Consider the following 19,577-nt stretch of genomic DNA (forward strand, 5'->3'; position numbering starts at 1 on the left):
CACTCTTTCTGTGTGTGTGTGTTGTGTGTGTCAGTCAGTCAGTCAAAAGAGCCTGAGTTCTGGGAAGTTGTAAAACATGTTCACTTAATAGCCTTAATTTTAGAAGTGTGCCTGAGAGGGGTCTTTCATTGGCCAGAAAAAAACATTTCACCTTTTACAGTTCCTTGTCTCTTCCTATGATCCCTTGTCCCAATTTCCCTGCTCTTTACTGCCTTCCAATAGTGGGGGTGGGGGAACCTTTGGCCCTCCACATGTTGCTAAAGGCAGGGAGCTTAACAGTGCAATACTGTGTGTCTTTTCAAAAGCAAGTCCCTCTGAATTCAGAGGGTCTTACTCCTGGCTGTGCGTGCAACCTAACAAGCATAAGTATTTATGAACTAGAGCTCACTTCATAAAATACATGAAGTGTTATCCTCTGTACAGACACAAGTGGGAAGTACAACAAAATGTTAAGTGTATACCCTCGCATTTTGTTTACCCCTATTGAGAGTTTTAATTAGCCTAGAAAAGAAGCCTTGGAGTGCTGTTCAGGCCTTGAAGAGGGGGGCGGAAAAGACAGTAACAGTGGGTTTCCTGAATTTGGGAGGAGGCTGAATTATCTGATCTTTCAGACCTTTCAACTCTATGATTCTATAACACTTGTTAGCTGATACCTTAACGTTCCATTCTCAACTGCTCTCAGCTATGTTGTTAAACTCAATCCGCCCAACTTCTGATTAATTTAGACCAAGGGTAGCTCATGTTTTTTGGGGTGGGGGCAGGAGCCATATTGACCTATCAACACTCTTGAGGCCACATGTCAAAGTGGGTGTGGACAAAGTGTAAAAATAGGTATGGTGAGTTCTCAAGGCTGCCTTCCAAAAGGCTTTCCCATCAGCTATTCTATACTATTTAAAAAACTTTTCATCATTATTACATTTACTTAAAAATGTTTTTTCAGTGGACAAATTTTGGAGGGGGCCTTGGGGGCACACAAAAACCTTTTGGTATCATGGCATCACAGCAGGAGACCAACAAGAACGGTGAATAAATTGTCTCATTTTTTAAAAAAAAGATACATTTTGAGAGGCGTCTAGGGCGGGTCACAGAAATCCTTTTGGAGGTTGGATACAAGCTGCAGGTTAGCTACCCTGATTTAGGATACCCTTTTTTTGTATGTGTGGAAGCTAATGTGGTTCTTGGGGTTTTAAAACATTTTTGTTTTAATTCACCAGTGCATGTACTTCTGCATACCTAGGGAGTCCCATTAGTATGTAGAATCCACTGCCTTATATTGGGTTGGCCTGTTTTGTTTACAAATTGTTGGCACCCAACCATCACAGCTTGCTATTAGAGGTCATGATGAAAAGATATAGGTACCCATTTGTTAAGCTCTTGCTGCTTCTAGTGTGGCTGGATAGAACTGATAAATGAAGCAATGATTTATTAAATAAGATAAATAACATTTGAATATTTTTATTTACATTTGTATATACCCTTTCTCAGTGGAGATCAGGGTGTAGTAAATGAGCTTATTCATTTTATATATAAGGGAAGGTCTGTATAGCTCAGAGTATATGCTTAGCATGCAGAAGATCCTTAGCATCTCCAGTAAAAGCTGGAAAAGATAAGACCCTGGAGAGCCACTGCCAGTCAGTGTCAACATTGAGCTGGACGGACTCTGCATAAAGCAGCTTTCTATGTTACTGCCTTTTAAAAAACCCTGTGAAATAGGTTAGGCTGAGAGAGGAGTGACTGGGCTAGTGTCAACCAGTGAGCTTCATAGCTGACTGGGGGTTTGAACCTAGGTTCAAGTCTAACACTCTTACACCAACTCTTAATAAGTAAATAACACTATCTGGGGCATTAAGAAATCTGAAGCTTTTATTTACAGTAAGCAGAGGTCCTGCTTATGGGCACTTTGAGGAAGCAAACTCTGCACCTCATGAGTTTATTTATTTATTTATTTTATTTCATTTTTAAACCACCCATAGCAAATAGCTCTCTGGGCGGTGTACAAAAGATTAAAAGTACAGAAATACAAAATATCACAATAAATAAACTGAAACAAAGAGATTTAAAATTGTAACATTAAACGCTTTAAAATGCCTGGGAGCATAGCCAGGTCTTAACCTGGCGCCGAAAAGATAGAAGCGTCGGCGCCAGGCGTATTTCTTCGGGGAGGCTATTCCACAATTCGGGGGCCACTACAGAAAAGGCCCTAGATTGAGTAACTGTCCTCCGGGCTTCCCGATGGGTTGGTACCCGGAGGAGGGCCTTAGACGCTGAGCGAAGTGACCGGGTCGGTTCATAGCGGGAGAGGCGTTCCACAAGATACTGCGGTCCCACGCCGTGTAAGGCTTTATAGGTCAAAACCAGCACCTTGAATCTGGCTCGGAAGCAAATAGGTAGCCAGTGCAAACGGGCCAGAACAGGTGTTATATGCGCTGACCGGCTGGTCCTCGTCAGCAGTCTGGCTGCTGCGTTTTGCACTAGCTGAAGCTTCCGAACTGTCTTCAAGGGCAGCCCTACGTAGAGCTCATTACAGTAATCCAACCTAGAAGTTACCAGAGCATGAACAACTGAGGCGAGGTCATCCCTGTCCAGATAGGGGCGTAGCTGGGCTACCAACCGAAGGTGGTAGAATGCATTCCTTGCCAACGTGGCCACTTGCGCCTCCAGGGACAAGGAAGGATCGAAAAGAACCCCAAGACTACGAACCTGTTCCTTCAAGGGGAGTGTAACCCCATCTAGAACAGGGTAAGCATCCACCATCTGGGCAGGGAAGGCATTCACCAACAGTGTCTCAGTCTTGTCTGGATTGAGTCTCAGTTTATTAGCTCTCATCCAGTCCATTATCGCGGTCAGGCAGTGATTCAGCACATCCACAGACTCACCTGTAGAAGATGAAAAGGAGAAATAGAGCTGCGTGTCATCAGCGTACTGGTGGCAACGCACTCCAAAACTCCTGATGACGGCACCCAGAGGCTGCATGTAGATGTTAAAAAGCATGGGGGACAAAACCGACCCCTGAGGGACTCCACAATGGAGAGTCCAAGGAGTTGAGCAGTGTTCCCCAAGTACTACCTTCTGGTGACGATCCGCCAAGTAGGAGCGGAACCACTGCCAAGCAATGCCTCCAACTCCCAACTCCGTGAGTCTCCCCAGAAGGATACCATGGTCGATGGTATCAAACGCCGCTGAGAGATCAAGGAGAATCAACAGAGTCACACTCCCTCTGTCCCTCTCCCGACAAAGGTCATCATACAGGGCGACCAAGGCTGTTTCAGTGCCAAAACCAGGCCTAAAACCGGATTGAAACGGATCCAGATAATCGGTCTCATCCAAGAGCACCTGGAGCTGACCGGCAACCACCTGCTCCAGAACCTTGCCCAAAAAGGGGACATTCGCCACCGGTCTATAGTTGTTCAGGTCATCTGGGTCTAAGGAAGGTTTCTTGTGAATTATTATAATGACTATAATAATTCTGTTCCTTTTTCCTCTGATTTTTGACTGCAGCTAAGCCGAGGAGACAGCCTGAAGGAGCCTACCTCCATTGCTGAGAGCAGCAGAAATCCCAGTTACCGTTCTGAGCCAAGTCTGGAGCCAGAGAGTTTCCGGTCTCCCACTTTTGGCAAGAGTTTCCATTTTGATCCACTATCCAGCGGCTCCCGTTCATCCAGCCTCAAGTCTGCCCAAGGCACAGGCTTTGAACTGGGCCATCTTCAGTCAATCCGCTCTGAGGGCACAACATCCACATCTTACAAGAGCTTAGTGAACCAGACACGCAATGGGAGCTTGTCATATGACAGTCTTCTCACACCCTCCGACAGCCCTGACTTTGAGTCAGTGCAGGCAGGCCCGGAGCCAGACCCACCCATGGGCTACACATCGCCTTTCCTTTCAGCACGTATTGCCCAGCAGCGGGAGGCTGACCTGCACAGCCGTTTCCCAACCTCTGGCTCACCCAAGCACCAGCCACCCCGTGATCCTTCACCTGTCCGTTATGACAATCTTTCACGCCACATTGTGGCCTCCATGCAGGAGCGGGAGAAGCTGCTGCAGCAGTCACCCACTCCACCACCCCTGGTGAAAGAAGAAGAGACAGGGTTGGGGGACTCGGGCATCCAGTCCACACCAGGCTCCAGCAATGCCCCACGTACCAGCTCCTCCTCGGACGATTCAAAACGCTCACCACTGGGCAAGAACCCACTCACCCGCCCAGTGCCACCTCGCTTTGGCAAACCAGAACCACCACATGCACTCAGAATGCGCTCACTGGGCTCACCAGACCATGCTGCAGCCCCCCACTTAGGCAAATCTGTGTCTTACAGCAGCCAAAAACAGTCACCCCAGGCCACTGTCCCAGAGACTGAGGAGGTGGCCTTGCAGCCTTTATTGACACCAAAGTAAGTACAAGTGACACCTGCATCGCACTTTAAGTGTTCCTTGACTTGGTGAAAGATGAGCCACATTCAACCTTGTCCCATCACTGCTCTGACCAGGGACCCCAAGATAATGTTTGTTCCTTTCAGCAGTACCTGGAGAGAATGGCTAGGGGAGATCTACAAATAATGCCCGCTCTAGTCTGCCTATTTCTTTCTTTCCTTCCTTCCTTCCTTCCTTCCTTCCTTCAAATGTGTGAACCAGCCCATTACCTTGCTCTGCACTATACAATGCAGTGCATATCTCTGCAGTATTGCATTCTTTTTTGTGGTTTGTGTGTGTAGGTTTGAGCACCCCTACTTTCCTTGTGTGTGTGAGATGGCCATTGACTTTCATATGTGATGCCTGCCTGGTTTCTACCTCATATATAAAAATATTATATATGAGACTGCCCTTCATTCCTCCTTACCCAAGTATGGTCCTCTTGTCTGTGTGCATGCAAGAGACACTCTGGTATACCATCAGAGAGGAGACAGATTGTAAGAAATCTCCCCTGCTCTTCTGAAGATGGTGGAAGCATGAGCCCCTTCTGGCACGTTCCTAGGAAGGTTCTTCCTGGTGTACTTCCTTTTATTCCTTCCAGAGAGTGCTGTATTGGGTACATGTGACATCCTTTCTTCATTAGTGCTGGGTATGTAGGATCCTCTCCTCTCCTAGATAAGTATGTGTTGGGGCCACCTTGCTGGTGAAAAAATGCTCTGTAGATACAGAAAATCCACTGTTCTGTTCTCTAGGCAGTATAAGATGTATCTCACACTTTCCTTTCTTTATCCTCAATGTGAGACATCCTCCATTTCCATTGGCATTGAATGAGTAGTCACTACCTGACATCCTTGTATCCTTCCTTTTTCCCAGAGATGAGATGCAGATGAGACCCTCCTACAGCAAGTCCAATGGACAGCCCAAGAGCCTGAGTTCAACCTCACCCACCCCTGGCCAGCCGCCTCTCAGCAGCCCCACTCGTGGAGGAGTCAAGAAGGTCTCTGGAGTGGGTGGGACTACGTATGAAATTTCTGTATGAGGTGATATCCCTGCTGTCGACTCCTCCCTGGCTGATTCTAAAATGGCCTGTCCCTGATGAGCAGGAGATTGGGACTTGCTCAGCAGACGGTTGCCCCATCAGATGCATGGACCTTTTTTTAAAACAAATCTAGGATTTGGGGGGGTGGGGAAAGAGTGGATGGGCCAACTACCTTTTTAAATGAAACTATCTGGGATTAGGAGAGTCCCTATACACTACAGCAGGATCTTAGCCTGCACTCTTCCTCTCAACCAGCTAAGACTGCAATTTGTAGCACACACTGCCGAGAGAGAAGGGAAGGGGGTTCCTGTCAGCGCCCCTCTGTGAGAGAAAATGCGGGCTGCAGCCTGCACCACTACCAACAGGACAGTCAGTTGTGGACTTTGTGCAATCGCTCGCCTAGTGCGGTAGGAATGGATCATTTTTAATTTTTTTTATGATTGTTAACGGATTCTATTTTTTCTTCTTCTGAGTTACTGGGTGTGTGTGTATATAAATATATATAAATATATAAATATAAATATTATATATATATCTACCCATATTGAGGGAGGGAGGCCGGCCCAGGCAGACCCCATTAGCTGGGCCAGAGGAAACCATGTATGAAGCATTTAAGTTCAGGGGAGTCCTGAGGGCTATATCAGGTATAGCTACTTGGTTTACTTTTGAATGGGTCAGGCAAAGATATGAAACTGGTATTATATCACCAGTCCTGACCAGGTATGGCTGAGGAAGTACTAACATGGTACCTTATTGGTACCACCGACAGGGTCATCCCAGTGCTTGTGGCCAGGCATGAATTTGGCTTGTTGCACCCAGCTCTGGATTGTCCATTCTAGGACATGGATGGAGCAGACCAAGGCCACTATCTCCCTTATCCCTGCTCACCTGGACTAATAGATATTTCTTTTCTGGGGGCTTGGAGGGTTTAAAAAACTACAGGAGTATTTGCTTCCATGTTTTCAGTTCCAAACAGACTGACTTCTCAAGAAAATGACTCCCAGTGGAAGGACGCCATCCCCTGCAAACCAGCCAGATAGGCATGCACAGCGCTAGTTGCATACTATTAGAGCATGGGAAGGTGCTTGGGGTGTTGAGCAGAGGGAAGAGGGTGGCAGTGGCATTAGGGCAGGGTCCCTTTTGTGGATGTGTTACTTGTATTTAGTAAATCCATTTCCCAGGTGATTTCCCCTGCTTTTTTACATTGCTTTTTATGAATTGATCTATATTGATTTCTTGTGGTGTCATGATTCTTTATTCACCAACTAGGCAACAGGAAGAAGAGGGAAACCAACAAACCAAAAAGCAATATTTTTCCATATGCCAAAAAGTTTTCCACCCATAAAAGTCCATGAGTAAAAATCAGAGCAACCCAACAATCTCCAGTCGCTACTGACTCTTTTCCTGTGGCAATATCTTTACTGTGGCCTCCACTGAGCTACACTTTTATTTTTATTATGACTAGCCATTTTAAATTGAGGAATAAAAAAAAATATAATGAGCTACTCCCTCCATGTTTGTGTAGTTTTGTTTTGTTAACCTGGGGAGAGAGGTCCTGGTAATTGGTTGTCCTTCAATATTGCTTGCTGTGCCAACCAAAATTGTTCAGTAGGATATTGCTAGCTTCTACTCCTTGGTCATTCAAATTGCAACCATTGTGCTGATGCTCAGAACTGATGCAAAGGGTTTCCAAAAGGTAAGTGAGGAGAGCTCATTCAGTCATCTACATTCTAAACCTTGTTTACAGAGGAGGCAATCATGTAATCATCTGAAATACTTTGTAATAGAGGATTGGTTGAGAAAGTAATTAGGTATAGAATGCACATCTTCAGGTGATGGAAAGAAACGACAGTCGTTTAGTGCGAACTGTTGTCCAAAACAATGGCCATCCCCAATCTCCTACATTATGCTTTGAAAGCCAAACCAGAAGCAGAGGACATATGCCTCACAGAAGGTTATTGCAAAGGAAATACACTCCAGCAGGTTCAAGCAAGAAAGCCAAGCTGTCAACCACAGAAGAAGGCAAAATTCCTTTCAGGATGGGGAAACTTCCCCTAATCAGTCTGACCCACTGAGAATTCTGTCTTAAAAACCACAGAATTATTTATTGGACTAAGCAAGATGTTTCTCTGATTATACTTAACCTTTTAATGTAGTTCCATCCCACCTATGGGGCGTTGTGTGAAAACAATTAACTTGGACAGTGGGAGAGGGGAGGAGCAGGACAATGATGAGCATGGAGAGGAGAGTTCAACCCTTTCCTTTTCTGCTACGTTCCAGACAAAAACCCCTCCCTGTAAGTGCTGTTTGAGGAGGGAAGAACTATCAGCACTAATGTGAGCTTCCTTTCAGATACAAATAGCAGGTTTTGCAAGAGGGAGTTGTTGGGAGCGTGGCAGGGAGGGAAAGGGTTAAACTTCCCATTCCAGCCCCCGCACAGTTCTAATCCTACTACAGCTGTTAGAAAAATACATACATTAATTGCTTATGTGCAATTAGCATCACATGTAGCTTGCCTCTTAATCTTGAACCTGTGGAGATCCTTTGATCATACAATTGCTCTGAGATGACTACATCTAATAGAGAAAAAAATTAACTTTATTTTTAGATATTGAAGATAAGATTTTTCTGGACTTAAAACAGTATTCCTCATTCTTAGTATGCAGCACAATTTCTGATTGGGAGCATTACCCTTTGTCTTGGTATTGTAATATAGATTGCAAACCTTTTTAAAAGTAGCTAACAAGATTGTGCGAGACAGAGAACAGGCCCAAAAGGAGTATGCTAGTGGAAGGTGTAACCTGGCTTGGATAGTTTGGTGCATGATTTCAAAAGCCATCTGGAGGAGGAATAAAAATTCTAGTTCGGTGCTGTTACGAACTGAATGCCAAGAAGAAAGCTGGGGATCAACAGTTCATACCTGAACTAAAGCAAATATTTCTAGTCAACATCATTTGAGTGGACCATATTGCTATGCTGGGGGCTAGCACAACAGTGTACCGTGACAGAGGGCATGCTACTGTGACAAAGCTATGAAGCACTTAATGACCAGCAAATAAAGTAATTTCTACCCTTTCAGAATAAGGTGATTGCTAATGTTTAGCAGCCTTTCCAGTTTAGCATCTCTACTAAGCACACTTGTCTCTGATGCCAAAAAGGTGGGATTTTGTTAACCACTACCTAAAACCATTACAGTGGTACAGTAGTGAAATACTATATTTCATTATATTAATCAGTAGTCTTGAAATTCATGTAGCTTCTTTTCTAACTAGAAATACTCTGATCTCAAAACTGAATTTATTAACCATTTTGTTCTAATACATTCTTTGTCTTAAATGTATCATACAATTATGTAAAATGCAATTGTATTTTTACCATCATCTTGTGGGGCTAAAAAGCCAAATCTCAGAGCCTAAGCTTCCGTTTCTGCTCATCCTAATATTTTTTTACCTTCTTCCCTGCTTTTAAGGGCTGGGCATCAAAGTGGCTTGCAATATAAAAATAAAATCAATTATTTAAAATATATATAAATAACCCTCATCTGCACATGCTACACCTTAAACTGTGTTCAACCTAAAGTGATGTAACTTTCCAAATGAGGCTTGGGAATGGAAGTTTTGGATAATTATGAATTTTCCATCTTCACCACCAAGCCTACATTCTCATCTTGTGTTTCCTGCACGCTTTGATGAAAATATTAGACATCAAGCATATATGCAGTAAAAACAATGATGGGGCACTCTGTCATTAAAGTCAACTCGTTTTTTGCTTTAGAAAAGGAAAGGATGCTGTCTAGACAAATCATTATGAATTATTATAATCAAAGTTATGTGTCATTTTCCACTGTGGATATTTAAAATTGTCTTACAATACATCTTTGAAAATTTTGGCATCTTTAGTTCTTCGTGGCCTTTTGCCAGGTACACATAAGCATTTTGTGGAAAATGAACACTGAACAATAAAATGGTCAAAGCAAAAAAAAAGACTACACTGAGAAGAATGTGACACTGGGAAAATTATCTGAAGCATAGAATTCTGTAAGATGCTGCTGAGATGGTAATTGAAAGAACTGTCAGGAAGGCATTCTCCTTCATCTCTAGGCAGGCAACTTAGCATGGGGTTTCTCTGCATAAGGAAAGAGGCTTGAATGTCTTCAACGCTGATTCTAATCCCCAGAGCAGGGCTGGAGAACCCATGACCCTCTGGATATTGTTGGATTCCCAATTCCCATCATCCCTGACCATTGGCCATGCTAGCTAGGGCTGATGGAAATTAGAGTCCAACAACGACTGGAGGGCTACGGGTTTCCTATCCCTTACCTACCAATTTCCAAAGTGTTGCTTTATGCAGGTGCAAATTCCTGCACAAACTAACTGTACAGGCCACTTGAATGTCAGTTCTAGGCAAGATTTTCTTTTCTTTGATTAATTTTGTAAAGTGTTGTCTTGGTTAATGTCCACTTATATTCACTCACTATCATTGTCTATGCATATTGTATATCCCAAAAGGCTCTGCTGCCCCAATACTTTGAGCACAACAGTCCCATAACATAATATCCTTCTTAACCTCCAGTTCTGCTATAGATTGTTGGAAAACCACTTCTTGTGAGGAGCATGTGGCTCAATTGAGGCCAATTACTTTTATGTTTAATACTTCACAAGGGCTGTATTCAACATAGCCCTAAGGACATTTTTTAATCAGTGCAAGCATTTCTGTTTGCCCAACAGAACAACGTCCCCTCTCCTCCCACCATGTGTTGTTTTGAGGGTTGTCCCAACTCTCTGGAGGAGATTTGAGGAAGTCGCGGGAAGGAGAGGGGTCCTGTTGCACTAGTGGGAATCCTTGTACGGCTTCTGCTAGCACAATGAGTTAGTTGAATATGACCTTAAAAGACTTGGGGTGCAGATGGGGAGCAGCTATGAGCAAGTGAAATAGCATCTGTATGACAACAATTGAAGGGTGAGGGCATAATCCAACCAGAGTTAAGCATGTAAAGTCCCCTTTATTTTAATGGGGGAGTTTGAAGACCATCCTTACCTTATTTATCCTAGTAGTTAGGTTCTTGACATGTCCGATATTATTTAAATAGTACCATCAGTACAGGAGGTGTTTACTGTCTCTAAATTTCACCCCGGGTTATGCATTTGTAGACAGGTGGAGTATAAACGTGTATACTATAAGATAAAATAAAGAATGAATATGCACAATTGTAGTTGTGTATACATCAGCATAATATGAGGTGTCCCTACAGAAAACTAAAAATATTTTAAATATAACCAGTTTCTACTTACGTCTTGGGAAGAGTGTCCAGCAGTAGTAACAGAAGGAAAGGGCAAGCTGTTAAATAAAGGTGATGTTTTATTTCATGAAGTCTGTTATTAACTATGGAAATGGATTTCCCCCAAGTTCTTTTATTGTAGAGACTGGCCAAGGAAGGGCCCTGGTGAAGAACTGGCCACAGTGATAATGTATTTAAGGCCTGGTTGGTCCTTCCCGTTTCCATAGATGTATCCAGCTTTGTGAGCTACTTAGAATTGTATTTGAATGTGTTTTAAGTTCTTTAGTGACACTAAGCATCCTCCTGCTTGTTGTTGACGACAGCAAGAGTGCTAATTGCCCCAATTACAGTCTGAGCCAGAGCCTTGATGTTGCTCGCTTTGCCTCAAGGAGAAATCTTTGAAACTAGCTTGTATCTCCCAATACCTGTTTATCATCTGGAAGAGCTGAGTAAGGTTGTGATGGTAGAGACTACATCTGACAAGCACATTCATGAAAGCTGGCATAATCCTATAGAAGGTACTGTGCAAGAAAAGGGAGTTCCTGAGCAGGATTGTAGAAAGGCTCAAATCCAATAGAGACTGTGGGTGGGAATCATTGGGCTGTTTCATAATAAAATGCTAATTCAAGTGATCTTGGAAACTCTGGAAATACCTTCTGTTTATTTGCCTTTTTGCTAGGAGACAAGACCATAACTTTTCTGGACAGTGTGCCTTTGCCATTATATGCTTCCATACTACAATGCAGCAAACTTGCATGCAGTGCAAGGTGAAAGGAACAACCTCAGCCAATCTCTGCCCTAAATTGTGCAGAAATTGAGGGATACTGCACCTCTTGAATTTCTGCTGATCGTGTAGCAGTTACACAGCCTCTTACCACGGTGCAGGTATTTTATCCTAGATAAAAATGGCTTGTGTGTCAGGGCTAGGGGGAATGGTAGCTGCCCTTGCGTGATGTATCTTCCTTCAGTCATTTGGAACCATTGGCTCTGCTGGCAATTCGATGTGGGGAATCCTACTAGGGCCTAGTCTCTAACCTGAAGTACATATAATTTAAATAACTGTGTATTCTTCCCTCCTCTACCCTCTTCCCTCCTCTTTGTCTGTGCATCTTTTACTTTAAGATTGTGGGTCCCTTGGGATAAGAACATGTCAAACTTGTAGTTTATGAAATGCCATGCACACAGATGGTGCTTTATAAAGAATAACTGCAATATTGTGAATGATTGTGTGGCAGGTCCTACCTTACTTGGACCTGGTGACATTTAAGCATCTGTCCCTAGCATTACCTTGGTGATCTTTTAAGGAAGAAGGTACAACTTCTCTAAACAACTGACTACATTGTTGAACAGCCATTTTCTCTTGGCAGTTTTTGCTATAATTTTAAATCAGTTTTTTTCTTTTATAGCCTGTTACATCTGCCATCTTTTGACACTGCCAACAGCATCCTTTAATCTTTTTCTGTGAGGTGAAAACACCCAGCCCTTTGAACTTCTCCTTACATTGACTTATGTCTTGGACTTCATATATGTCATATTTCTCCTTTTGAATTGTTGAATCGTGGTCCTGTGCTTTGAATATCTCATCACTATGGCACAGAATAGTATTAATGCTTTTGTTAATACAGGCTGGATTGACCTAAATCTCTTGTGCGCACAAATTTATAGGACTGGACCCTCCCTCTCCTGCACAGTGACATATTAAGAATCTGCAAGTTTTGCCATACAACACTTCAGAGACCCTTCCCTTTGGATAGTAGTGACATCACTTTGTTATAAATAAACTTCAAATTATATTTTTGATCCACATGGTCATAGAGGAAAACTGATGGACAGTGTTTGAGTTGTTGAGCTTGGGTTAACAACAACTGCTTTTGGTTGCAAGATAGTTAGCTTTCCAGAAGACTGCCATGCTCCCAGGGTTTTAAGATGATTTTTTCCTTGAAAGCCAGTGTGGTCATGCATCAAGGACAAAGGTAAGCACTAGGTAGGAGATCTGAATCCATCTTCTGGTCCTGTTACAGACTTTCACTGAGTAAATCATTTTTGATTCCAGCCTGATTTTTAAAATGGAGTACAACAGTGATCTGCCTCACAGGTTTGTTATGAGGTTAAACATAAAGATTGTAAAGCACTTTGCTAATTGAAAGTGTTACAACCATAATTGACAACGGGGTTTACTTGGGTAATTCAAGTGAACTGCTTGCAGTTACTGCACTGAGTACAAGCCAGTCTTTTAGCATTGATTACTCTTCTAACAATGTTCATGATTCCTACTACTATTTCCTCCAACTTGGAAAGTGCTTTAATAGTTGCAAATTTTTGAAATCTTGATCTTGTTGCATACTAAACAGCTGCCCAAAAATGAAATATATAACTGTTGATCAAAAATAGAAATCAAAATAAGGTATGTCTTAGAAAGGTAAGAACATGAATAGCTACTCCCATCACTCAAAAAGGTGTTATTTATTCCCCAGAAACTTAGATGTGTCTACTTCTCTCAATATGTTTTTGACATTTACATATTGCCCCATAACAAAGTTGTCTGGGTGACTTACAAGAAATAATAAACATAGCTAACTGTTAGCATAGTATGGTTATGTCCAGAAAGGAGGCTCTCTGACTTTCTATACATAGAAGACTGTGCTCTGCAAGGCAGCTATGCCCTATTGACCAAATTCTTTTGTAGACTTTTCAAACAAAAAAGTTAGCTTGTTAACTGGCCTCGGTCTGAAAATGCTCCTGATTAAATGCAAAAACAAAACTCACCAAACCAGACCTTCCAGTGTCGGAATTTCCCCAACCCTTTAAAGGAGAATAGCCCTCAATTTTATCTATCCTACCACCTGCCACACGTAAACTATCTAAAGCTACTTGCACCTAAATTTTATAAAAAACAATAGAATCTGACTTCTATTCCAGAGCTTTCAAAGGGACAATTTTTGCTGAGTTTTATTCATTGTTTCAAACCATTTGAGCTTTGCAATTTACCTTTGTGCTAATATTTGCTGTCAATATAGATCAATCCAAATGTCCGTTATGGTGGGTGAGGTATGTGGAGGGCATATTTGTGCCTGTAAAAGTTCCATACATCATACAATCTGGTAGTAGATTAGTAGATTACAGACCCTTATTTCTTTTGGGGAGTGACAAATATCCATTGTTTTGTGGCCCATTTCTTCTTTATGACACTCTGTAAGACCCACCCATCCCTCAAAAAGGGTGGGAGATTGCCTACACAGCATTACACTGGCATGCTGCTCCATGTCAGTTTCCAGTGGTTGCTGGTGGACCTGGTACCAGCTTTTTCAGCCACTTCCCATATGCTGATCAGCCAGTCAAGGACTGGACCTCATTGAATGTGTAAAATTTTTAGTTTAGAAAAAAGATGGCTAAGAGGATGTGACAGACTTATAACATAATGCATAATATTGAAAAAGTGGAGCAGCTTTACTATCTGACAATACTAGAAATGAAGGGTTACTAGGTGAAGTTAAGAACAGAAGAGCCTACTGAATCAGGCCAGTGGCCCATCCTCATCTCACAGTGGCAAGTGAGATCCTATGAGAAGCCCACAGGCAGGTCCTGAACACAAGAGCACTCTCCTCCCATACAGTTTCCAGCAACTGGTATTCAGAAGCATCTTGCGTCCAATAATAGAGGCAGAGCATAGCCATCATGACTATTAGTCATTGATAGCCTTATCCTTACATGATTTGTCTATTCCTCTTTTAAAGTCACCCCAGTAGGTGGCCATCACTGCCTCCTGTGGAAGTGAAATCCTTTGTTTACCTATCCACTCTGTGAATACTTCATCTGTCTTTAATTTTTCAACAATCAGCTTCATTGTCCACAGGCTCTAGTATTATGAGAAAACCTTTGTCCATATTCACCTTGCTATGCATAATTTTGTACACTTCTGCCATGTCACCTCTTACCTTTTCTCTAAACTAAAAAGGCCCCAAATGCTGCATCCTTTCCTTGTAGGGGAGTTGCTCCAGCCCCTTGATAATTTTGGTTACCCTTTTCCAAACCTTTTCCAACTCTACAATTTTTTTTTGAGATGAGGTACCGAGAATTGTACAGTGTTTCAAATGCAATTGCACCACACATTTATAGAACAGCGTATGTTGATAAGGAGTAAATTCATCATGAAGTACTACTTCATGCAATGCATACTTAAATATGTGGATCCACTGCTCCAAGAAATGATGGTCACTATAGTAGATGGCTGTTAGCAGACAGCTTTATCAATGGTGCCTCATTCTTCATAAGCAGTATTTCACTTAATATCAGTTGCTGGCAGGTTGACAGTAGAAGAGGGCTACTGCTGTCATGCTGTTCTTGTGGGCATGCTTACAGGCATGTGGCTGGGCATTGGGCAAAACAAGATGCTGAACTAGATTGGGCCCTTGGTCTGATCCAGCAGGGCTAGATTGGTATAGATTGATCTGTGGGGTGAGGGTGGTGGTGCAGAGAGACTTCTTGTATAAAAAGGGAAGACAGGTGTTACAGGGAGCTAAAAGAAAAAGAGGGTAACTGCGTTAAAAGAAACAGTTAAAAGGGAAAGATTCCCCCCCTGCTATTAACACAACAGTGCTGTTCTTCAACCTTAGATCCCCAGATATTGTTGGACTACAACTCCCATCATCCTTGGCCATTGGCTAAGCTGGCTGAGGGTGATGAGTGTGAGTTGTAGTCTGACAGCTGGGGACCAAAGGTTAAAGAACACGGGCACCATAATACAAAAACCCTTTTTTATAAATGTGAAATCAACCCACAAAATCTAGCTAATTGTACCTTTAACCCATTTATTGCAGCAAAAAATTGTCATGAGCTAGAGCTCACTTCGTCAGATACTAATGTTATCTTACGGTGGCAGAGATGCACACAGTTGTCAGAAGGCCAAGTAATCCAAGAGAGAAGTATATTGCATTACTCTGCAGAGCACAAATGACAATGAGATTCAGTGAAAAGAATAAAAGAGATAATCAGACAGAGTGTGAGGCATTCCCAACTGCTAATAAAGTATGGCAATTTTTGTATTACAAGATGTCCCAGGAGTCTGGCTGGACATTGTGTAAGAGACTAAACTTCTCATCGTTTGAAACGAAAAGATTTCAGAGGGAGGCTCCATTATGATGTTGCAGAGTTGGAATTCATTGGCAGATTTTATACTAATTCTAACCTGGGCTCAGTAGAGTTGGGGAGTGGCTCTCTCCCAGTTGCCCCTTCTTTAGGTGTTTCTGTCCACCACTGTGTTTTGGCAGTTCATTACCATTTGGAAGAGGTGACACCTACTCTGATACAATTGCATTGCTTACCCCCCCCCCTTTTGCACATATGAACCAAGAATGTTTATTGCATTTTACAACGCGGGCACAGGCCCATGAAAGTTTATGACACAGTAACTTGTATTAGCCTTTAAACTGCCACTATCCTCTGTTAATGTAAAAGTGGCCTTCAGAGTGATTTATGTATTACTAGTGTAATGAATCTCCATGTACAAAGAAATATTGTACAACGCCCTGGTGCCAGTGATAGTATATGTTGCCCCATCTCACAGTTGTCCCAGTGTAATGTCTTGGGTGGAGGCTAACCCTGCTTGTATTAGCTTGTGGCTGAGGTGAGGGGTGGCTCCACTTTTCTCAGCTGTGTCCTATATTGCTGCCTATTTACCTTGTTCTAAAGACTTTAGAAGCAGATTGTTCACTCAAGTTCCTATTATCTTCCACAACTCCCATTGCCCTGCCTCCTGCCTTGTTTTTTAATACTCAAGTTTTGCATGTGGGCTGTTGGCATGGAAACACTAGACCCTGTTATAAAGGATGGTCTAACGTCCCAAGCAATATAGGAAAACTGCTTCACCTGCTTCCTAAACTGTTTTAGGTTGGGAGGAGAGGCAGTGTTCCTTACCTGCTCTTCAGGATACAGAAGCCACCTGTGATTTAGGGAAACTGGACCAGCCAGTTTTGCCCCACCTTTCCTACTAGCAATGGCTTTAATTTACATGCATGGGAGAATTGGGATAGAGAGGTGGTGTGGGGTGGAGTAGATCTCTCATCTTTTTATTATCATCAGCTTTATGAGTACATGGGACTGAGTAGCGAGCAAAGCTTTATTATACGATCTACGTTTACTGCCTCAGCCCAATTCATTTATCATGTAAAGGAGGTGCAGAGAAAGAGGATGGAGGTGCAATAAATAGCTAATATTGCTCCTTTAAAAGTACTGAGAGCAAAGGAAACCATTCAGATTGTTCAAGGCCAGCAGCTGCAGTACACTGAAAATAGACCTAGTTACATGTGTCTTCAAAAAGGGGGGGAGAGAGGGGGGTCAGCTGCCCTTATCTCCTTTTTTTAAACAGAGTTACTAGTTTGGTACATCAGTTTGGATGCTGTGGATGTAATACATCTAGATACCAATCAAACATTGGACAAAGTCTCCCATTATTTTCTTTGGGACAGAATTATAACATGAGCTAGTTAATACTACGGTTATGTGATCTGCAGCTAGTTGAATCACCGTACCCAATACGTGTTCATTAATTCCTACACCTCACCCTGGAGCAAGGTCTCAAGTGGAAGGCTACAGGCCTCAGGTCTCTGCTGTTTGTAACCTTTTTATAAATGACTTGGACAGGAGTAGAGGAGATGTTTATCAAACTTACAGATAACATGAAGTTGTGTGGAGTAGCTAACGCTATGGAAGACCATAAAGACTCAAAATTATCTTGATTTGCTGAATTTCCAGCAAGTCAAGTGTAAAACCCTACATTGAGGAACAAATAATTAAAGGCACACTTGTGGGATGGGGGAGAGTTGGCTAGGTAGTAGTACAGGTGAAAAAGATTTAGGTAGCTTAGTTGATCACAAGCTAAACAGGAGCCAACAGTCTGATGCAACTACTACAAAAGCTAATGCAGTCTTAAGCTGCATAAAAAGCAGTGACCAGATCATGCAAAGTAATAGCTCCATTCTATTCTCAGCTGCTCAGGCTGCATTTTTAGTGCTGAGAGACTACTGCTTAACCCCCTGGCTGCTGGACTACAGGGCCCTTGGGCACTGCCTGCCCTGGGCATGCAGCTCCTGCTTGTTCCACATACCTCTCTCCTGTCTTTGCTGCTGCGAGCACTGAGCACTCAGGGCTGCCAACAACGAAGACAGCAGCAGAGGCTTCTCTAAGCAGAGGCCCCCACTGCCATCTTGTTTATTTATTTAAAAATATTTCTATCCCACCTTTCTACCCTATAATAGGGCACTCAACGCTTCTTACAAAAATAAAATCAAACACGTACATAATAAAATTGTAAACAGTAAAATCACAAAAACATTAAATTAAAATACATAAAATACACACACACATATACATATAAATAGGGGGTGGTACTAAAGGGACTATAAAGGTAAAATTTAACATAGAGGGCATAAAATCAGTGTCAGGCTCTACCTTCAGTCCCTCCTAAAGGCTCTCCGGAACGTTTTCAGAAGTCTCCGGAAAACCAACAGGGAGGGAGCGCAGCGGAGGAAGGTGAGAGAAACCCAGCAGGACCTCCGCCTTGCTGCTGTGGCCTCCTGCAAAACTCCATCTGCAGACTTCCTGGGGTGTCAACTGCTAGTCCCTGCAAGGCCCGGGTGCCAGCTGAAGCCAGTTGGGGCTAACAAGGGAGAAGATGACTGCCAGAGGGTGGGGAAGAGAGCTTCCCTTCCTAAGAGCCACCTCTAGCCAAGGCTTCCCTCCCCCCAGTGTCAGGCTTCTTTTAACATATGCCGGGGTAGAAGTAGTTGTGGGCCTGCCATTGAGGTAATACTGGGCAGGAGATGTAATAGCAGTGGGAGGCAGACTGGCCATTACAGGGGAAGGGATATAAGACATCTTCGTGCCTGCATCCCTTCTGATCCCCCTTCCAATCCTTGGGACACTGGGAGCTATGCTGGGAACTCCCTGGATCTTACTGTCCTGCTGACGAATGCAAGGTCAGTGACTGATAAAACCACTTTAATTCAGGACTTAATCCTGGATGAATGTGCTGACCTTGCTTGTATTACCGAAACCTGGCTAAATGACCAAGGTGGAGCAGGTCTCTCCCAGCTCTGCCCACCAGGTTTTGTGGCACTCCAGCAGGCTAGATCCAGGGGACAGGGAGGTGGGGTCACAACTGTCTGCAGGGAATCTATCTCCCTTGTCAGGTACCCTGTCCCTAACACCTCCAGCTTTGATGTGTGTTCCTGGCATTGGGTTAGGGAGACAGAGTGGGGATTCTGTTGGTGTACCGTCCACCCTGCTGCCCAACAGTCTCCGTCCCTGAGCTGATGGACCTGGTCTTGGCGTTGGTGTTGCAATTCCCCAGGTTGATGGTCCTGGGTGACTTCAACATGCATGCCGAGGTTAGATTCACAGGTCCAGCTCAGGACTTCATGGCTGCCATGACAACCAGTGTCTTGGTCACCCTGCTTGATGACCTACGCTGGGCATCAGACAGGGGAGTGCATCCCTGTTGGTGCTGCTGGACCTCTTGGCTGCCTTCGATACGATGGACCATGGTATCCTTCTGGGCCGTCTAGCTGGGATGGGATTGGGAGCCAGTTTTACAGTGGCTCCGGTTCTACCTGACGGACAGGACCCAGAAAGTGGTGCTAGGAGACTACTGCTTGACCCCCTGGCCGTTGGCCTGTGGGGTACTGCAAGGTTCCATTCTGTCTCCCATGCTCTTTAACATTTATATGAAACTGCAAGGAGAGGTCATCAGATTGGAGTACAATGTCATCAATATGCTGATGACACTCAGTTCTATCTCTCCCTACCACCTGACTGCAGGGAGGGAGTGCTCATCCTAAACCGGTGCCTGGAGGCTGT

The 19,577-nt window shown here is 43.4% G+C and overlaps 1 protein-coding gene across 8 annotated transcripts in view; it reads left to right on the plus strand.

Annotated features, from left to right (window-relative positions):
* ZDHHC5 (zinc finger DHHC-type palmitoyltransferase 5) overlaps positions 1 to 6,952 on the plus strand; it is a 72,703-nt gene extending 65,751 nt beyond the window's left edge. For all 8 annotated transcript variants that reach the window (XM_061609668.1, XM_061609663.1, XM_061609669.1 and 5 more), the window contains 2 exons: positions 3,499 to 4,388; positions 5,281 to 6,952. In XM_061609668.1, coding sequence (XP_061465652.1) covers positions 3,499 to 4,388; positions 5,281 to 5,446 — 1,056 coding nt within the window. In that variant the 3' untranslated portion in view covers positions 5,447 to 6,952. The remainder of the gene's footprint in view (positions 1 to 3,498; positions 4,389 to 5,280) is intronic.
* The last annotated feature ends 12,625 nt before the right edge of the window (positions 6,953 to 19,577 follow it).

Source organism: Rhineura floridana, chromosome 2, assembly GCF_030035675.1.
Source record: "Rhineura floridana isolate rRhiFlo1 chromosome 2, rRhiFlo1.hap2, whole genome shotgun sequence".
In the NCBI taxonomy this organism is placed as follows: domain Eukaryota; kingdom Metazoa; phylum Chordata; class Lepidosauria; order Squamata; family Rhineuridae; genus Rhineura; species Rhineura floridana.